Source organism: Lycium ferocissimum, chromosome 7, assembly GCF_029784015.1.
Source record: "Lycium ferocissimum isolate CSIRO_LF1 chromosome 7, AGI_CSIRO_Lferr_CH_V1, whole genome shotgun sequence".
NCBI lineage: Eukaryota > Viridiplantae > Streptophyta > Magnoliopsida > Solanales > Solanaceae > Lycium > Lycium ferocissimum.
Window position 1 is genome coordinate 55,999,102 of NC_081348.1, and position 16,942 is coordinate 56,016,043.

The following is a 16,942-nucleotide window of genomic DNA, read 5'->3' on the forward strand; positions in this document are numbered from 1 at the left end:
CAATACAAGAAATAATTTGAGAATCAATACAAAAAGTTATAGTTTATTATTTGTTCAATTTTCTCGTTAGTTTCTTTGATTTTAATATTATCTTACCATTTAAGCTAATCTGCATTGAATACTTACATGAAACATATTCGGATAACGATTTTTAATGTGAGACGTTAGCGTATTCATGAACTACAAATACTTTTGGGAAAAGGACACAAATAGCCATCTGACCCAAAACTATTGACAACCGGATGACTCACGAAGTTTAAAAGACATTTTTAGTCTTTTCAAAATAATTCCATTTTGTAGCCTTTTTTCAACTAATTTTAGCATGTGTATAGAAATTGTATCATTATTGTATAGAAAATCTATCAAATGTATAGAACTTGTATCATTGGTGTATAATTTCTGTATTATTAATGTATACTTACTAATTATATGCATATTATACATGTTTTGGATATTTCTTGAAGGCTCAATTAACGTTTACTTACTAATTCTACACATACATGTTTCGGGATATTTTTTTAAGGCTCAATATAATTTTTTTTTTCGATCTTTAGTATAATTTTTTTTTTTATCAAAAGTCGCCACAAGTAATCCCGGTCTTTTTGTAGTGAACCTTTTAGTGACGACTTTTCGATCTTTTGTCTGATTTTTTCTTTTGTAGTGAATGAGCTGGTAGACTAGCGCTTTGCAATCACGGGCGTATTTAGAGGGTGCCCAGGGTGTTCACCCGAACACTCTCGGCAAAAAATTTCATTATATATGTAGTGTAGATTTTTACGTGTTTATGCACATATATTAACTTTTGAATACTTTGAACCAATGCAAAAGGTTAAATTAAGTGATCTAGGGTGTTCAAAATTTCCTCAAGCATCCTAGGTTCGATTCCCAGGTACATTAATATTTTTTTATATAGTTAGCTTTTGTTATTTTTTCGAATCCTCTGAGTAAAAATTAAAAAAAAAAAAAAAATTAAACAAAAAAGACCTCATTTTGGTGGCAAATGCAAACCCAGTCCAGAGCTACATCACGCTCCTCATAATGTCGTCACTGTCCTCGTCACTAAATTAGTGGGTGCCATCCATCTGACGTGCTACTGTACTAGTAGTTAAAAAAGGAAACAAAAAAGAGGAAAGCGTAAACTTGCCGGCGATTGCCCTGACGATCTTCATATTAAAATAAAATAAATCTCCCTCGACCCTTCAACCTTCAAATACTGAGCGAGCTGTAGCAAAAGAAATTATTAGTTTTTGATAAAATAGAGGTGGTGGGATATGGCGGAGCCACCGTTGAAGGAGAACAAGTTAGCCAAAGGAACTTTTGCTGTGGTTGGAATCATGTCTACTCTCGTCATTTATGGCATTTTACAGGTATATGTGATGGAATACAACGTGTGTTTTGTTGATTAATGTTAAGTTTGTTTCAATTTGTTTGTCTGGTTTTGACTTTACACGGAGATTAAGAAAGTAAAATTGTGGTGTTAAACTAAAGATATGTAAAATATACCAGAATGCAAGATTTTCAGAATGCACTTGTGGCCTTAGACATTCATGTGTAAAGCTGGAACTAAAGAGTTGCCTAAAAAGGGAAGAGACGTTCTTTTTTAAACACACTAAAAATGAAAGTAAGACAAATAAATTGAATACTCTCGTCATACTCTTGTCATTTATGGCATCTTACAGGTATATCTGATGGAATACAATGTGTGTGTCTATGTTTTGTGATTAATGTTCCATCTGTTTCAATTTGTTTGTCTGGTTTTGACTTGACACGGAGTTTAAGAAAGTTAAATTGTGGTAACAAACCCGTTTGGCCATGAGAATTTTTCACTTTTTTCTAGATTTTTTTTTTCACTTTATTTAGAAATCAGCATTTGGCCTTGAAAATTTCGAATACAACTTGAATTTGGAAAACAGCTAAAACCCTTTTTTCACCTTTTCACTTTCGGTACGTTCAAACAACCAAATACTTTTTGCAAAAACTATAACCAAACACAACTCCAACTTCTACTCCAACTACAAAATTCCAAATAAAGTGAATATTTGGTTTTCATGGACAAACACTTACTAAAGATATGTGGAATGTACCAAAATGCACTTCAATCTCTATAGTTGGCCTTCACGCACCTATTGTTGATTGGGAACAAATATTTGACCAACTCAACATCGAGGTGTGTTACAAAAGGGAACGATAGTTTGGGTAGGTAAATGGAACAATGAATAGTTGAGATATGAAAGTCGTAAAAAAGTAATAGAGTTTAGGTGTGTTTTTGACCATGAACTCTTAATACAGGGAAACACAGTGACAAGAACTTGTATGTGTTATACGTCTCTCTAGCTTTAGAGAAGGGCTTACTTGACGTATTGTTTGATTAGGTGAAGCTAATATGACAGTTGAAGAGTTTATGAGTAAACATTTTAGTGATTGTATGCTGCCTAAAAGAAAACGAGGAGAAACAATTATGAAGTTTGATATTTATCTATTTCATACTTGAAAAGAAACAAGGAAAAGTAACTGCCTTTATGATGTGTGTGGAGAAGTGCAGAAAGCTCTTGCCGCTTGCCTTGAAGTTGGTAAAGATAGAGTTTTTGAATGTTTCTTTTGCAGTTTGGGAAAAAGGGAAAAGGAAAAAGCAGATTTAGTATTTAAGATAAAAGATGTGTATAATTTCTTGTCTGATGGGCTTTTGATTTGTTAATACTCAGGCATTTGAATGAACACTTGCCATTTCAAAACGAAAAAAAAAACTAAGACATTTGAATGTTTATTTGTAATGTATGAGTCTCTTTGATTCATTTGCTTGGCTGGGTGTTTGAATGATTAAGGTTGAGCTTTTTATAACTTCTTCTCTAATGACTAGTTTTCAGCTGCTATGATATTTTGATCTTCTATGCAACCGAGACAAGTTATTGAATTCTTTTGTGTGATAGAATGGGATAAGTGAATATTCCTATTTAATATTGTGAGTTCCAAGTTGAGATTTATTCTGAAATTGTGCGAAACTGCAATTAATGTTTGTTGTATTCAAGATTTGTGCTTATGGTGAGGACCCTAATAATTTAACAGGGAAAGCCATAAGATATGAAGATCACCTAGGACATGCACAGTTGTAAAGAACTTTTCTGTTGATGAGGAGGTAATATTGCAGCAAAGGAGGGGATGACTCACAATACAAGAAGTATACATGCCAACTCATTTAGCAAAATAAATAATGAAATCCCTCCAAAAAACTCGCCAAATCACCTATATTTGTTAGTATAGTTTGAGCTGCTTCACTTTCTTCATCTTTCTGCATACGTATTTTTTGGATTGTATTACATTATCAACCATTTATGTATTCAGAGACAAGATTTCATAGCTTACGATCAAAAGAAAGTATTTCATAGCGTGAGTGCTTTTTTGGTAGATTTTTGCTAAAATTAAGCTATTGAAATTACCATCTCAAGATATGCAAAGACGTTTCATTGAGGGAAGTTATTCTCTCTTCAGACTAGTCTATAGATTATGTGAGTGGAACTACCAGGACAAAGCCTGAGGTCATGACTCTTCCCTTTAGCTTGATATTCTTGTGTTATCCGATATCAACAATGTCCCATTCTATGTGGCCACTTTGGTGCTGGACATGATAACACACAAGTGTAAATATGAGGTCCGTGATGGACATGGTCAACTCATATATGGTTTTATGGCTTTTGCGACTAAATTAGCAGACACAGTGTGGAAGCTCCTTAGAGGAAAAGGAGAGAAGGTGGAGAAGAAAACAACATAAGTTTGTTTTTAGCAGGCCAAAGAAACAAATATGCACAAAAGAAAAACTTAAGTTATTATTGTAGAGTATTTTCGTGCTGATGTATAATAAATTGATGCATATTCTAGGTGTCATTAAGCATGTGTTCTTAATTTAATGGCCTGGGCAACAAGAACCATGTCATAGAGTTCATCTATGAGCTGGTACCTGACTCCATTTATAATAGTGTCATTTATGGTTTAGTCAGTTGACTCCAGCATAGCCCGTCCAATGCCTAGATAATAGAGAAGGCTATTGCAGGTTGCTGGCTAGCATGAAAATAGTCCAAGTATGATGAATTTTCTGTACTTGGATATAGAAATCTCATCTGGTCAACCTCAGCTAGTTTGGGGTTGACGTAGTTGATTAATTGATACAGATATTGTATATCATTCAGTGGGGCCACATCTTGCGATAGTGCTGAGTCTCTTCAGGCAGCTTACAGATAATATTAACAAAACAAATCAGTAAATCATACATTCTCGCGAACAGTTATCTTCTACAGTCCAGTCTCGCAGAAGTTGAAGCAAACCTACATGATTTCACACAGTAACTTGATGCCATGAATTTTTCTCGACCCTGCTAGGGGTAACTGTCTAGTGTCTACGCATTTAATAACAGTCTATGGATTTTCCATTAGTTAATTAAGAACTCAATTTTCTTAAAGTATCTACTGTAAGTTTAAGGCACTATCATATGGCTCATGGTTTGTCTTTTCTGTTCAGTATGGTGGATAGTGGGTACTAAAGACTAATGACCTCTTTATCTCTCTGCACAATTTGTTGCGTTGCTTGTCCTTTGGACACATTATAGAGTTTTGCTTATAGTTTAACTAGATAAACTAGAGACTCACAGTACCTTGTAAAAAACAAACCGTTGATGATGAAAGCTATCGACCCCCACGGCCCCACCCCCCCCCCCCCCCCTTTTTTCTCCCTCAAGGCCTCTTTCGTAAGTGAAAATTAGGTTTAATCTAAAAGGCAATCTCCGTAGCCAAGCATATGCTCGTTTCCGTCTTCTTCTTCTTTTTTTTTGTTGTTTTTTTTTTTTGTTTTCAATTTCCTTCTGTAGCTTCATTAGTGCCTGTTTAACCATCTGCCTATATATATGTTCGGCTCTACTTGACACTTTTGCCCATTATGTACTGGTAAAATAAAACATCTTTGCTTCTCATATTTACAATAATAGGTATTTTTTAACTTTAACATGGTGGTGGGATTTGTAACTGCAGGAAAAGATCATGCGAGTTCCCTACGGGCCGAGTAAAGAATATTTTTCATACTCATTGTTTCTTGTCTTTTGCAATCGGATTACCACCTCTGCTGTCTCTGCTGGAGTTTTACTGGTAGTGGAATGATTCCCGGCTTAGTTCATCTACTTTCTATTGTGTATTAAGAGCAAAAGCCTTATATAGCACTGCAAATATTCTTCCGCATTCTCTAACCTGATGTACTTGTTATTCCTAGGAATCTTGTAAGAACATTTAACATTTTGCTCCGTTCATTATTTGATGTTTATTTTTTTATTTTTCAGGCAAGTAAGAAGGCATTGGACCCCGTAGCTCCACTCTATAAATATGGTGTTGTTTCTGTTTCTAACATCCTTACAACTACTTGTCAGTATGAGGTAAACTAAGAACATTTTGAGAACAAATTGAAAAATGACTTAAAGCGTTAGAAGATTTATCAAGTTGTTATATAACGAACCACTGGCTTTTTTGATGAATTCTTGCTTCAGGCTCTCAAGTACGTTAGCTTTCCTGTTCAAACCCTGGCAAAATGTGCAAAAATGATACCTGTAATGGTAAGTTGTTGCTGGATAGATTGTTGTAACTGCTTAGTAACTACTGCATGCAATTCCTCATTCCTCTTGGGCTGGACTTCTCTAGTATATGCATGAATAAAGCTCTATCACATGTGTTTGAGTTGTGGTATTGCTATTTTTAGGCTTAGCTTTGACATTTTGTTTGGAACTAATCACAGCCATGATATCATATTAGTCTACTTTGCATTTATTATTTCTAGAATCTTACTATTATTTCTAGAATCTTACTCATTCTTATGGAAATCCAATTGTCTGGTGGAAAATTGTGTTAACTGAAGTTCATTGCAACACTAAAACTACTGGGATTTGCTAGGTTGTGTGTCAACAAACAACAACAGCTTACCCATTGTCATCCCACAACTGGGATCTAGGGAGGGTGGGGTGTACGCAGACCTTACCGTTACTTGGTGTGAGCTAGAGAGGCTGTTTCCATTAGACCCTCGGCTTGTGTGTCATTTTAGATATATAAAGTAAACCAAGAACCCTTTTGCCCCCGATACTGAAAAAGTCTCTTCGTATAATCTTCTATAAGGCATCTGATAATTGGATGTCATTTTTTTTTTTGGGAATCCACAGCCGCTACCCTTCGGGTGCGCACAGGGTAAAACCAGCTTCTGTGCAATAGGATAATTGGATGTCATCTTGCTTACAATGTTCTTGCGTAGACAGATTGTAAATTATTTAACTGTCCTTTCTAGTTGATGTCGTTTTCTCTTTAACTTTTGTGCTGATGCAGATCTGGGGTGCTATCATTATGCAAAAGAAGTACCAAGGATATGACTATCTTGTGGCGTTCCTAGTAACCCTGGGTTGTTCCTTATTTATTCTGTATCAGGTAATTACTAATATCTTGTTTGAATTGCCTGTTGGATATTATAAATTGCTACTTTCTCAAATTATGTCAAGAATCATTTTCAGAATACATTGATCATGTCAAACATCCATAAATGATGTTTGCTTGTCGAACAAAATCTTTGATAAATGATGTGTATTTGATGTCACAGCCATAGTATCATTTTCATCAATTACTGCAACTTTCTTCGATTATGTTTGAGAACTGCTGAATGATCTCATGCTTTTCCATGTTCGCTCAGTACAAAACACTAAAAATCTTAAACCAATTTAAGATGATGATGCATCAGTTGACTGTTGATGTGGTCTCTGAAGCTGTTGGAAAGTCCAGTGATTGGATTGGATACATAAGTATCAATAAAGTCAAGTTTCAGAGCGTAGTATTTTTTCCTATTAACCATGAAATTACCTAGAAGAACCAAACCCTAAATTGAATCTTCCCTGAAGCTAAACTTCTTGTTCCCACTGTTGACAAACCTCACCATGGTGCCCAATGCTCCCTTTTCGGTTGAGCACAAGGGACATCCAAGTTGAAAATGTCAAGGCCTTAGTTTTCTGGCTATCCAGAAGAGAGTGCAAGCAAACATCTTATGGTTGAGCCCTTGAGTCCAGTGTTTTGGACGGCGCGCGGCGACAAAGGCGACAAGGCCTGCCTCGCCAAGGCGCTCGCCTTTTGAAGTGCGGCGCCAATAAATACCAAAAAATTAAAATATTTAATTGCATATATAAATAATCAAAATCTCACTAGTAATAACATATTAGCAAATATTTCAATTCAAAAATTAAAAGTAGATAGTAGATTCTAAAAGTTTAGAACTTGAATGAGTCAATGACTCAATAATTATTGAACAGAAAAAACAGAGGAGAAAATACAGTCACTGCCTCACTGGCAGTTGAGAAAAAAAAAACAGAGGAGAAAATAGAAAAAGAAAAAAACAGAGTAGAAAAAGAAGAAGAGAATAGAAGGAGGAAAAAAAAAATTGCAGAAGTCGCCGGAAACAGAGGAGTCGCCGGAAAAAAAAAAAAAGAAGAACAGAAGAAGAAGCAGAAGAAGAAAACAGAGGAGGAAGAAAGAAGAACTGAAGAAGAAGAAGGAGAAAGAGAGCGTACCTGAAAAGCTTGAAGGAGAAGAGAGGCAAAAAAAAGACCCTAGCCGTTGTTTTCATTTAAGTCTTCAACTTTTAATTGCTTTTTTTTTTTTTAAAAAAACCCAAAGCCATTAGCGCCTTTGGCTCGCCTTTTGAAGGTGAGCTCGCCACAGCCCTAAAAGGCGGCAGAGCCACGCCTCGCCACGCCTCTCGCCTTTGGCGAGATGGCGCTCGCCTTTCACAACACTGCTTGAGTCTTTCATAAATAACTGAGTTTCACAACCAAAGAGTCATGACGTCCAAGTATCCCATCAATACTATTAACTAGCTGAGATCCATGCTCTTTGATATTGCGGGCTTTCGTTGAGTACAGCGTCTCTTAAACTATGATTTCACTAGCTTCTTGGGGGAAACAGTCATTTTCTTGTTTAGGTATGGTGTTACTTTCTCATTTGTAATGTCAACAATCAATATATTGAAGTTTTCATACTGTTTCCTTGAATTTAGTCCCAGAAGTTTGTCAATGTGAACTCACATAGAACTTGTCTTAATTAGAAGGTATAATGGCCTTACTTGGGAAAGGCAACTTTTATTTTAGGAACTGAAATATTATAGATAGTGTTGTATTGTTTGTTTTTCAATTCTAGAATATACTTCTTATTTACGACTTCCAACAATACAGAGATATATAGCATCCCTGTTCAAAGAACACATGCAATGGCACACCGTGGAATGGTTGTAGCTCTAGATGATGGGTCAGATTTTTGTTAACAGAGATCATCTAACTAAATTTTCTAGTTGTTATTCTTTGCAAGCTGTATCAAACTTCTGAGGCAGTTTTGTACTATACCTCCCTAAAACTCTGCGATAATGGGTAGTTCTTTGTCTCCATCTTTTAGAATGACTGAAAACTGCGCTGGGATCAATTTGGAAAAGCTAAAGGGGATGCTGCGGTTTATCTTGTTAATTTGTGTCACCTAAACCATTCATTGTATATAATTACCAGCACTGGACAGGTTTTCGTAGTTTTTACTGATTCTCCAAAATGAATAGATGCTCACTAAAGAGATTCATATTTTTGTATAATTTTGGAGCGCTAACAATTCACCAACTTGTTGAGAGGACTGGATTAATTTTGTAGAAAGAAGCTCCAGCTTGCAGAATTCTTTAATGATGAGTACTTCCTGTTACTGGTTAATCCCATTTTTCCAGTTAGATTAATACAACTACTAGGCCTCAGTCCACAACAAGTTGGGGTCGGCTGTATGAATCCCCAGTTCTTCATTTAAGCTTATTGTTGTATTATATAATAAATAGCAATAACAATAATAATAATAATTAATAATAATAATAATAATAGTAATATATTTTATTATTATTATTAGAAGTTCTCCAACGGGTCTAAAACCTATCCTCAACTAGTAGATATCACCTATATAGATCTTTTTCTTCTATTGCGCCCTATCTTTAGCTAAGTCTACATTGATATCAAGGACTTCTTAGTCATCGATGGATAGAATTTTGTTTCTGATAGCCATGCTTTTATTTGATTTGCTAAGTTCTGGACTTACATTAGCTTCTACGATTAGTCCACTTGGTAATACTTTTGCCATTTTGTGTTTGGTTTTAGGCTGCAGGTGACATCAGTCCATTCAACAGAGGAAGGGAAAGCACAGTCTGGGGAGTTTCTTTGATGATAGGCTATCTTGGGTATGGATTATAACTCACATAATCTTCCAGCATTTTAAACCTTTAGTCATTGGATTAACTAAATGCTACACAACTCAATTTGCTTAGCGTCAAGACTTGTTTCCTCAAGAAGATTCAGTACCTGATGTTGTAGAAAATTGGCTTTCAACTTACCATCTCATTGTGTGAATTTGACTGATATTTGAGCATTGAAATGCTATATACTGTTCGCTTCTCTTTTCCTTGCTCACTGCATCATCTCAATTATTCTGTAAGATCACCAAAAGAATGATCGACTGAATACTTTTCTAACACATACTACATCGCAATCTTAACTGCCCCAAAAAAAAAAAAAAATCCTGTAATACTTTGACAAAACTACTGAACTATCAAATAGAAAGTCATGGTATTTACATCAGCTTTTGTTAGTTTGGCTGTTTAGAAATTGTATTTGATATCATATTTACTTATTGATCATTCTCAAACTTATTACATGTCTTTACCCCACCGATAGGATAATTCTACTTTTCTGATGTTGTGGCCCAACCCTCAAAGCCCTAATTAATTGGTTAACTGTAGAATTGTGACAACACCTGAGCGAAATGGAATGGTCAATATCATGGTTCTCCACCCCTTGCTCCACCCAAGTGCAAATGCAAGAAAGATTATTTGGTGCTGGTCAGAATGAAAGATTTTGATGTTAACTGGAAAGTGGAAAATAAAATAAATATTAGCATATTGTAGTTTCCATGAGTTACATATATATCAAATACTCACAACAAATACATTTACATAATTTTACATTAGAAAGAAAGTATACTTTTCGCAACTTTCTCATTCTTCAGTTTTGTTACCTCTTTCCCCTGCCTTTTCTTGTGTAATATTTCAATGGAAGACATTTTTTTATTTTTTTTGAATGACTACCAATATGCTTCTGATGTTTTGCGCAGGATGTATTGTTACTTTTTTTTTCTTTTTCATTTTAGGTTGTTGGGATAGTTATCTATTAAAGGGGCAACACCACATTGTTATTCTCCCTATGAAATTGAATTTTGTTAGTGTCTGGATATATTTCTGGGATGTTCACAAGCTTTATCAGTCATCTGATCTCACAGGTTTGATGGCTTTACGAGTACATTCCAGGATAAACTTTTTAAAGGCTATGATATGGAAATACACAATCAAATATTCTATACAACAGCCTGTTCGTGTCTTCTTAGTTTCATCGGTAAGATCTCTCACTTATTGACTCGGGTAGCAAGCCTTTGCAACTATGAAATACAATACCATTTCAATAAAGCCTTGAGTTTCATGTCTTCTTAGTTTCATCCGTGAGATTTCATTTATTGGAATCGGGTAACACGCCTTTGCAACTATTGGATACATTTCCATTTAAGAAAAAACCTTTGCAACTATTGTGTGTGTATTTGGTGGACATTTGAGAGATTCCTTTACATTTCCAGAAGATAATAATGCTGAACCATTCAGTTGTTTCAAATGTCTTTTCACTGAGCATGATATATCCAATTCTTTACAGTCTATACCTGTCTGTATGTTTTTAATGTGCACCATGGGAGGGAAGGGTGTGGCTTTTACTTTTAGGTACCTCATTGTGGTTATGTTTTTACATAAGAATCTTTAACGTTATAATGATTTAATTTTGTCACAGAAAACCTGTCAAACACAATGCTGATTGGTTAGCTTTCAAGCTTCAGTATGTTTGGCTTTGAATTAGTTGTGAATGCAAAAGATTTTTGAGTATTGATATCATTTGCACTCAATTAATTTTCCAAAATTATTTCGAAAACATATTTGCTATAAGGATTTATTATGCACTTTTGTTTACGTGATTGTGGATTAAACTCTGGCAGAGACATCTGACCCCGTTCGGGCTACTGGTTATATCTAATTATATGCCTGCTTTCCTGCTATTTAGTTATAATTAGTTTTTACTACAGGTACTAGTGCTCAAATTAAGTAGTGTTATTTGCTTATGATGTCCTCTTGATGCCACGCTTCATATTACTTCGGATGTTTATTTAGGTTATATTCCAATGACTAGATATTAACTGGACTATGTTCTCTGATTCGCATGCAGGTCTAGTTTTGCAAGGCAATCTTCTCATGGCAATAGATTTTGTATCCCGCCATCATGATTGTTTCTTTGATATTGCTCTGCTAACAACTGTAAGTTGTTCCTGTAGAAGTTGATTTGCTTAAACAGCTATCCTGCTTTCACAAGTATCTGTGCTGCCAAACTTGCTGTCACTTAAAGATGCATATCAAGAAGCCAACTCCTCTTTACTTTTGGAATGGAAAAATTCGGAGGACGGAACTGATATTGTGTTCTCATTGCAGGTAGCGACTGCAAGTCAATTTTTTATTTCTTACACAATCCGCACATTTGGTGCTCTAACATTTGCAACCATAATGACCACAAGACAGGTATTAAGAAATAGTTTGAGAGTTTTGAAGTTTTTGTCTTCTTCCTGCTAAACTAAAGCTGTGGCGCCTAATTCAATTTGTGTAGTTGGTGAGCATTTTGCTTTCATGCTTGTGGTTTGCCCATCCTTTGAGCTGGGAGCAATGCATTGGAGCTGTAAGCGTCAACTTTGCTCTGTTGGTTTTTGTAAGCTGAAAGTTCTTTACTTAAGTGCTCTAATTTGATTTCTTTTTTCAGGTTATCGTCTTTGGATCCCTTTATGCAAGAAGCTTCTTGAAGACTAAACAGAAGCCATCATCATTGGAGACTAAACAGAAACCGTCATCATTGGAGATGCCTGAAACTAAAGCCCCAGGTCCTTCATAAGGAAATCTATCACAAAATAACTTGTGACCTTCGGAATAAGTGAATTGAAATAGCTCTCTGCAACTTCAAAGCTGATCGGAGAAAGATGTAATTAAACAAGGCATGAATGGGATTGCTATTCTTTAAAATTCCAGATGGAAGGCTAGCTTGCTGGTTATTGCATAACAACGTGCATATAATGGCCATATGCAATCGAGCAAGATTTTGACGAGCCTTCATCAACTGTCAAATTACAGCCTCACTAAGCAATAGAAGTTCTATGATCTTTTGTTCACTTAACCATGGACTTCCTTTTCTCCATTTTTTGGAATTTCAAAAGAATGTAACAGATGGTTAGCGGTTCTCTCTTTTTAGGAATTTGGAACTATACAAATAGACATAAGAAATGTATGAGTTGTCTTGTGGCTCTAACCTTTTTCAACTCTAACACAATATCAGGTGGTGGGTTTTACTGGGACTTCATCTACGTAGGCAACGTGTAAATGTTATGTTGTGGAACATGACATGTTTTGCATATCAAATTGAAGAATTGTACATTTGGAACTGTCATAGTGAGGGAAAATTGAGGAAATATACTTCAGATTGCTTCTAAAATTCTGAATGGCGAAGAAGCAAGAACAGTTTCATGATGTTTGTTCTAACGCTTGAACAGTCGTGTGGTTGATGACATGAAAATGGAGACTTTAATCTTATGGAATTCATGGTAAAGGACTTTAGGGGAGATTTCCCTTTCTTTTGTGTGAATAAGTTGTGAAGAGTTTAACCATAAAATAACCCCTTAACCAGCTCATCAAATAAGTGGAAGATTCATTAAACTGTGAAACCCTGTCATAGTGTGATGCGCTTCCAATACCAATATTGGGGTGCAAATTAAAAAAGAGAACAGTCCAATACCAATATTGGGGTGCAAATTAAAAAAGAGAACAGACCTAGCGCACGGGTAACTGGTATGCTATTAGTGAAAGCAAATCAGAAAGAAAGAACAAATGAGCCTGATTGAGTCAGTTGATTGAAAGTAGCTTGAACATTAGATGCTGAAAAGTATTTTTTGATGTTGAAAATGATTTATAAATAAGCTCTTGTATTTTTGGCTGAAGTGTTGAAATTGATTGTGACCAGTAAATGTGTTTGGTAAAAATTGTCGATATCCTTAAATTTATTTACAGAAATTATAAATTAAAAAGTAATTATTATATTATCATTTTACTACTATTAATAAGAGAAAGTGAGGTGCTTCGGGTTAAAGTGAATTTACGGAAAAATCATACCATTTCAATTTATACCATTTTACTCATAAAGGGTTTTAGTAAATTCATAGATGAAGTAACTTGATTGGCTAGCAAAAGGAGTTACTGTAGCTACCGTTCAACTTTTTGGATCTGTGGACTAATTTGCCCTTTAGGAATACAAACACAACTTTCTAAAAATGTGGGGCCCATTTAGCTTTTAGCTGCTGGCTTTTGATTTCTAAACATGGCTGCTTTGGTGATGTATCTCTCACCTCACCTGCCAATCATATACGAGTAAAACATGGATTGAGAAAGTAATTATGAGCCCGTTTGGCTTGGTTTATAAGTCGTTGGCTTGTTTTTATAAAAATTTTATTTTTAGTTTTTTTGAGGGTTTAATTGTGAAATTTATAAAGTTTTTTTATGTTTAAAATAAGTCCAAAAAAATAAATTGACCTGTTTGAATGGGCTTAAAAAAAGCAGCTTTGTTTACCCCGAGATCGGATAACCAATTGAATTTGTAAATGGGCATAGGATATGTGCTTTGTTCTTGACGTATGTAAGATAAAGAAAATATAGATTTGAAGGCTCGCGCTACTTTGACCAAAGATGTAAACGTTATGAAGCAATGAATTATATTATTGCCGATAACTCACAAAAAATGGCCTTCGTCGTAATGAATGAGAGGGAGAATAAAAATGTGAGATTCTTCTCTTTGCAAATGTTCTTGAAAGGTAAAGGAGCCAACCTCCTCGAAGAGGAGGGGGTGTCATGTTATAGTCTTTTTGCTTGTGGGCTTCGTACGATATGAACTAAATAAAATAATAATAACCGGGACGGCCACGAACGGATTTGGTGGGATTGGGCGGCGGCGGCAGGTGCGACGCGCACCGCGTGGTTGGTGGTGACCATGGCGGAGGCAGCTAACGACGCGTGGCTCGCGTCTGGCAGGCATGCGGACCAGCGGCCCGCGCGGACCAACGGTTCTGCCGGAGCAGCGGGTATGCGGATCCAAGCTATGCTTGAACAACGGCCGTACGGATCAACGACGCTATCTGGGACCAACGACCGTACGGATCAACGGGTATACGGATGACGATAAAGGTGGTGGACCAAATGGTGTCCTTGCTCGGCTCGGTCTGGCGCCCTTAGGTTCGGTTCCGAATGTCGTCGGAGCACGTTCCTCTCTTCTTTCCCTCGGTCCTTATTTCATCGGTTTACGTTATATCCGAGTATTGACCGTATACGGATAGCCCCCTCACTCCTCGTTATCGTCGATCCGTCGGAGTAACGGGGAGTGAATAACCTTAGAAACGGTGACTCGGCCGGCTCGTTCTTATCTTCACATTTTGGCGGGAATGACTCACGCAATGCCTCGCCAACCGCCTTTTGCACGTCATGTTAAGTCGCCTCTCATTAATGATGGGGACACGCGCGCTATTCGATTGGTCACCCTCGGTAACCGTTCCCCTTCCTCGCCTATATAAGGCCCATTACTCATTTACCATTTTCCATTCTTGCTTTTCTGCTCTTGACCTCCTTCTTCTCTACATTCCTTCACATTCCCAAAAATTGCTATCTGCTGCATCTGACTTGCTGTTTGACTCATTAACTCGAAATTAATGCAAAAGGGTTGATTTCGCCAATCGTTTTGGTCCGGTTGTCGTTGTTTCGTCATCCCTGAATTACCAGTTCCTTCGCTTCCCCTTTCACTTTTAAACCCTTCTCCTTTCATACTTTGGAGATGTGGAGTCGAGCTTCCCACGGAGTTCCTTCGATGTCACCGGGATCCGGTCCCGCGTCCGCTAAAATCGAGCTCGCGATTTCGGACATTATTAAAATTTCCAACTTTAACAAAGACGCCGGGGTCGATAAGCCTTCCTCGATTTCGGACGGGGGGATACGACGTGAATCGATATCCTTACATCGATCAGGAGAAGCTCGACGTGGTCGGGCGGCTTGCGGGTGGGACACCCGCCGGTGAGGTTTTCGTACACAGCCGGGACGAATGCCACGACTACGAGAGGGATTTTTACGTGTACACTTATCCTTTACCCTCAGCCAGGCCCTCCCGGAGTTGATGGGTGCGTCCTCGATATGTCTTGGGACCTACGGGGTGACTCTACGGCACGGTCGGCCGTCGTTTGGAGGGTCGTTGCTACCTCCCGATTTTGCACAAATAACGGCGAGAAGGAATTTTCGGCCACGCTTGTGCGTACGTATTCCCCCGAGGATCTTCGGGCGGCGTGATTAAACTTGTCAGCCGATCCGGAATCCGTTCTTCTCGAAGATGGACGAAGACCGGGATAGGGCGGCTAGAGGAGAGGTACGTCAGGAGTGAAAACCGAGGACATCATCCCTGCCGACTACATGCCCTTTGGGAGGAACGGAACAATAAGCGTAAGCTCGAATTTTTGGGCAATCGTTCTTTATGCGTTTTAGTTGTTTTTTATTCATTCTTTGATCTTGTTGACTCGTTGCCTTCTCTTTTCCTTTACTCGGCCCAACGGATACGTTCCTCGTCATCCGCGATGCGAGCGAATGGGTTCCGCGCTCCTCCGCCGGCACCCCTATGAGAATCGGACATGGGCCCACTTTGTCTCGTGGCCGGTGGGTGGCGCGAAAACACGGTAATATGTTTATTCCATTACGTGTTTGTTGTGCTCCCCTCTTTGCCGAGGCCCTCAATTCACTATCTCCGTCATTGCTTTTGCCTTTCGGGTTGCCCAAGGGTTCGGTGGCCTCGAGGCCGGAGGCGGAACCGCTTGACTGCACCGTCATCCGGTTCGACACGGCGGGTTCTTCTCGTGTCCTTCACGATGCCGCGAAAGGGAGCAGGGAGGCGGCGGCCGACAACAAAAGGAGAAAGCACGAGTGTTGCCCTGGCCATCGAGGGAGGAGGCCGAGCCGACATCGTCGTTCGGAGGGTCGGCTCGGTCCTTCGTGGCCCCGGTCGGAGGGGCGGCCTCCGTTCAGCCCGTTCCTTCTATCGGCGAAAGGCCGTTGGTTCTGCCCCACGCTAAAGTGCGGAAGAAATACTTTCACCGGTCCTTCTTGGGTCGATTGACTTTGTCGACATTTCGGTGAAACTTCTTCGGAAGATATTCCCCTGCAAGGAAAAGATCCGGGGAAGCGGTCGGCTAGCGGAGCCGGTGAAAGGGCAGCTGGAGAACCGGAGATCGAAGCCCCCGCGGGTGTTCGTCCGTCTTGGGCACGAACTGCCGTGATTGCGGAGCCCGGCCTTTGCCGAAAGCAAGGGCGCTCCCGAGTTCATCCACTCAGAGCTCGACGGGTGGATGACTTTGATGACATGTTCTCGGGGACTCCTCGGCTTCTTGCGAAGCGGCAGGCTTCGGTTACCTCCCTATTCCCGGGCCACTAGGCAGACAACGCCGGCGCATCCGAATACGGTGCCGAGGGGATAGTTTGGTGAATGTTTTCCGACTCGACGTGGATCCTCGGAGAACCGTCCAGCGGTAGTCCTTTGTCCCCGAAGACTTTAGCTTCTTATCACGCCCGGTGGGCGTAGCCTAGCTATTTGCGCCCTCTTTGTCGGATTCGGACAAACGCAAAATGGCGGGAGTCGCTTGGCGATTGCCTTGTCATCGAGGAGGGTATGCACGCGGGCGGCCGGGTAAGGTCTTAACACCGCAGAAATTTTATTCTC

At 38.6% G+C, this 16,942-nt stretch overlaps 1 protein-coding gene across 2 annotated transcripts; it reads left to right on the forward strand.

Moving 5' to 3' along the window:
* Positions 1-1,097: 1,097 nt before the first annotated feature.
* Positions 1,098-12,582, forward strand: LOC132065708 (UDP-galactose/UDP-glucose transporter 5B). Of its 2 annotated transcripts, XM_059459220.1 has the most exons (11): positions 1,098-1,367; positions 5,016-5,129; positions 5,318-5,410; positions 5,522-5,587; positions 6,345-6,443; positions 9,179-9,258; positions 10,353-10,465; positions 11,336-11,424; positions 11,596-11,682; positions 11,768-11,836; positions 11,918-12,582. In XM_059459220.1, exons 1-11 carry the CDS (start codon positions 1,272-1,274, stop codon positions 12,044-12,046), a joined length of 1,035 nt encoding a protein of 344 aa, XP_059315203.1. In that variant the 5' UTR covers positions 1,098-1,271; the 3' UTR covers positions 12,047-12,582. The 2 variants fall into 2 exon arrangements, with proteins under 2 accessions (XP_059315203.1, XP_059315204.1); XM_059459221.1 differs by lacking the exon at positions 5,016-5,129.
* The last annotated feature ends 4,360 nt before the right edge of the window (positions 12,583-16,942 follow it).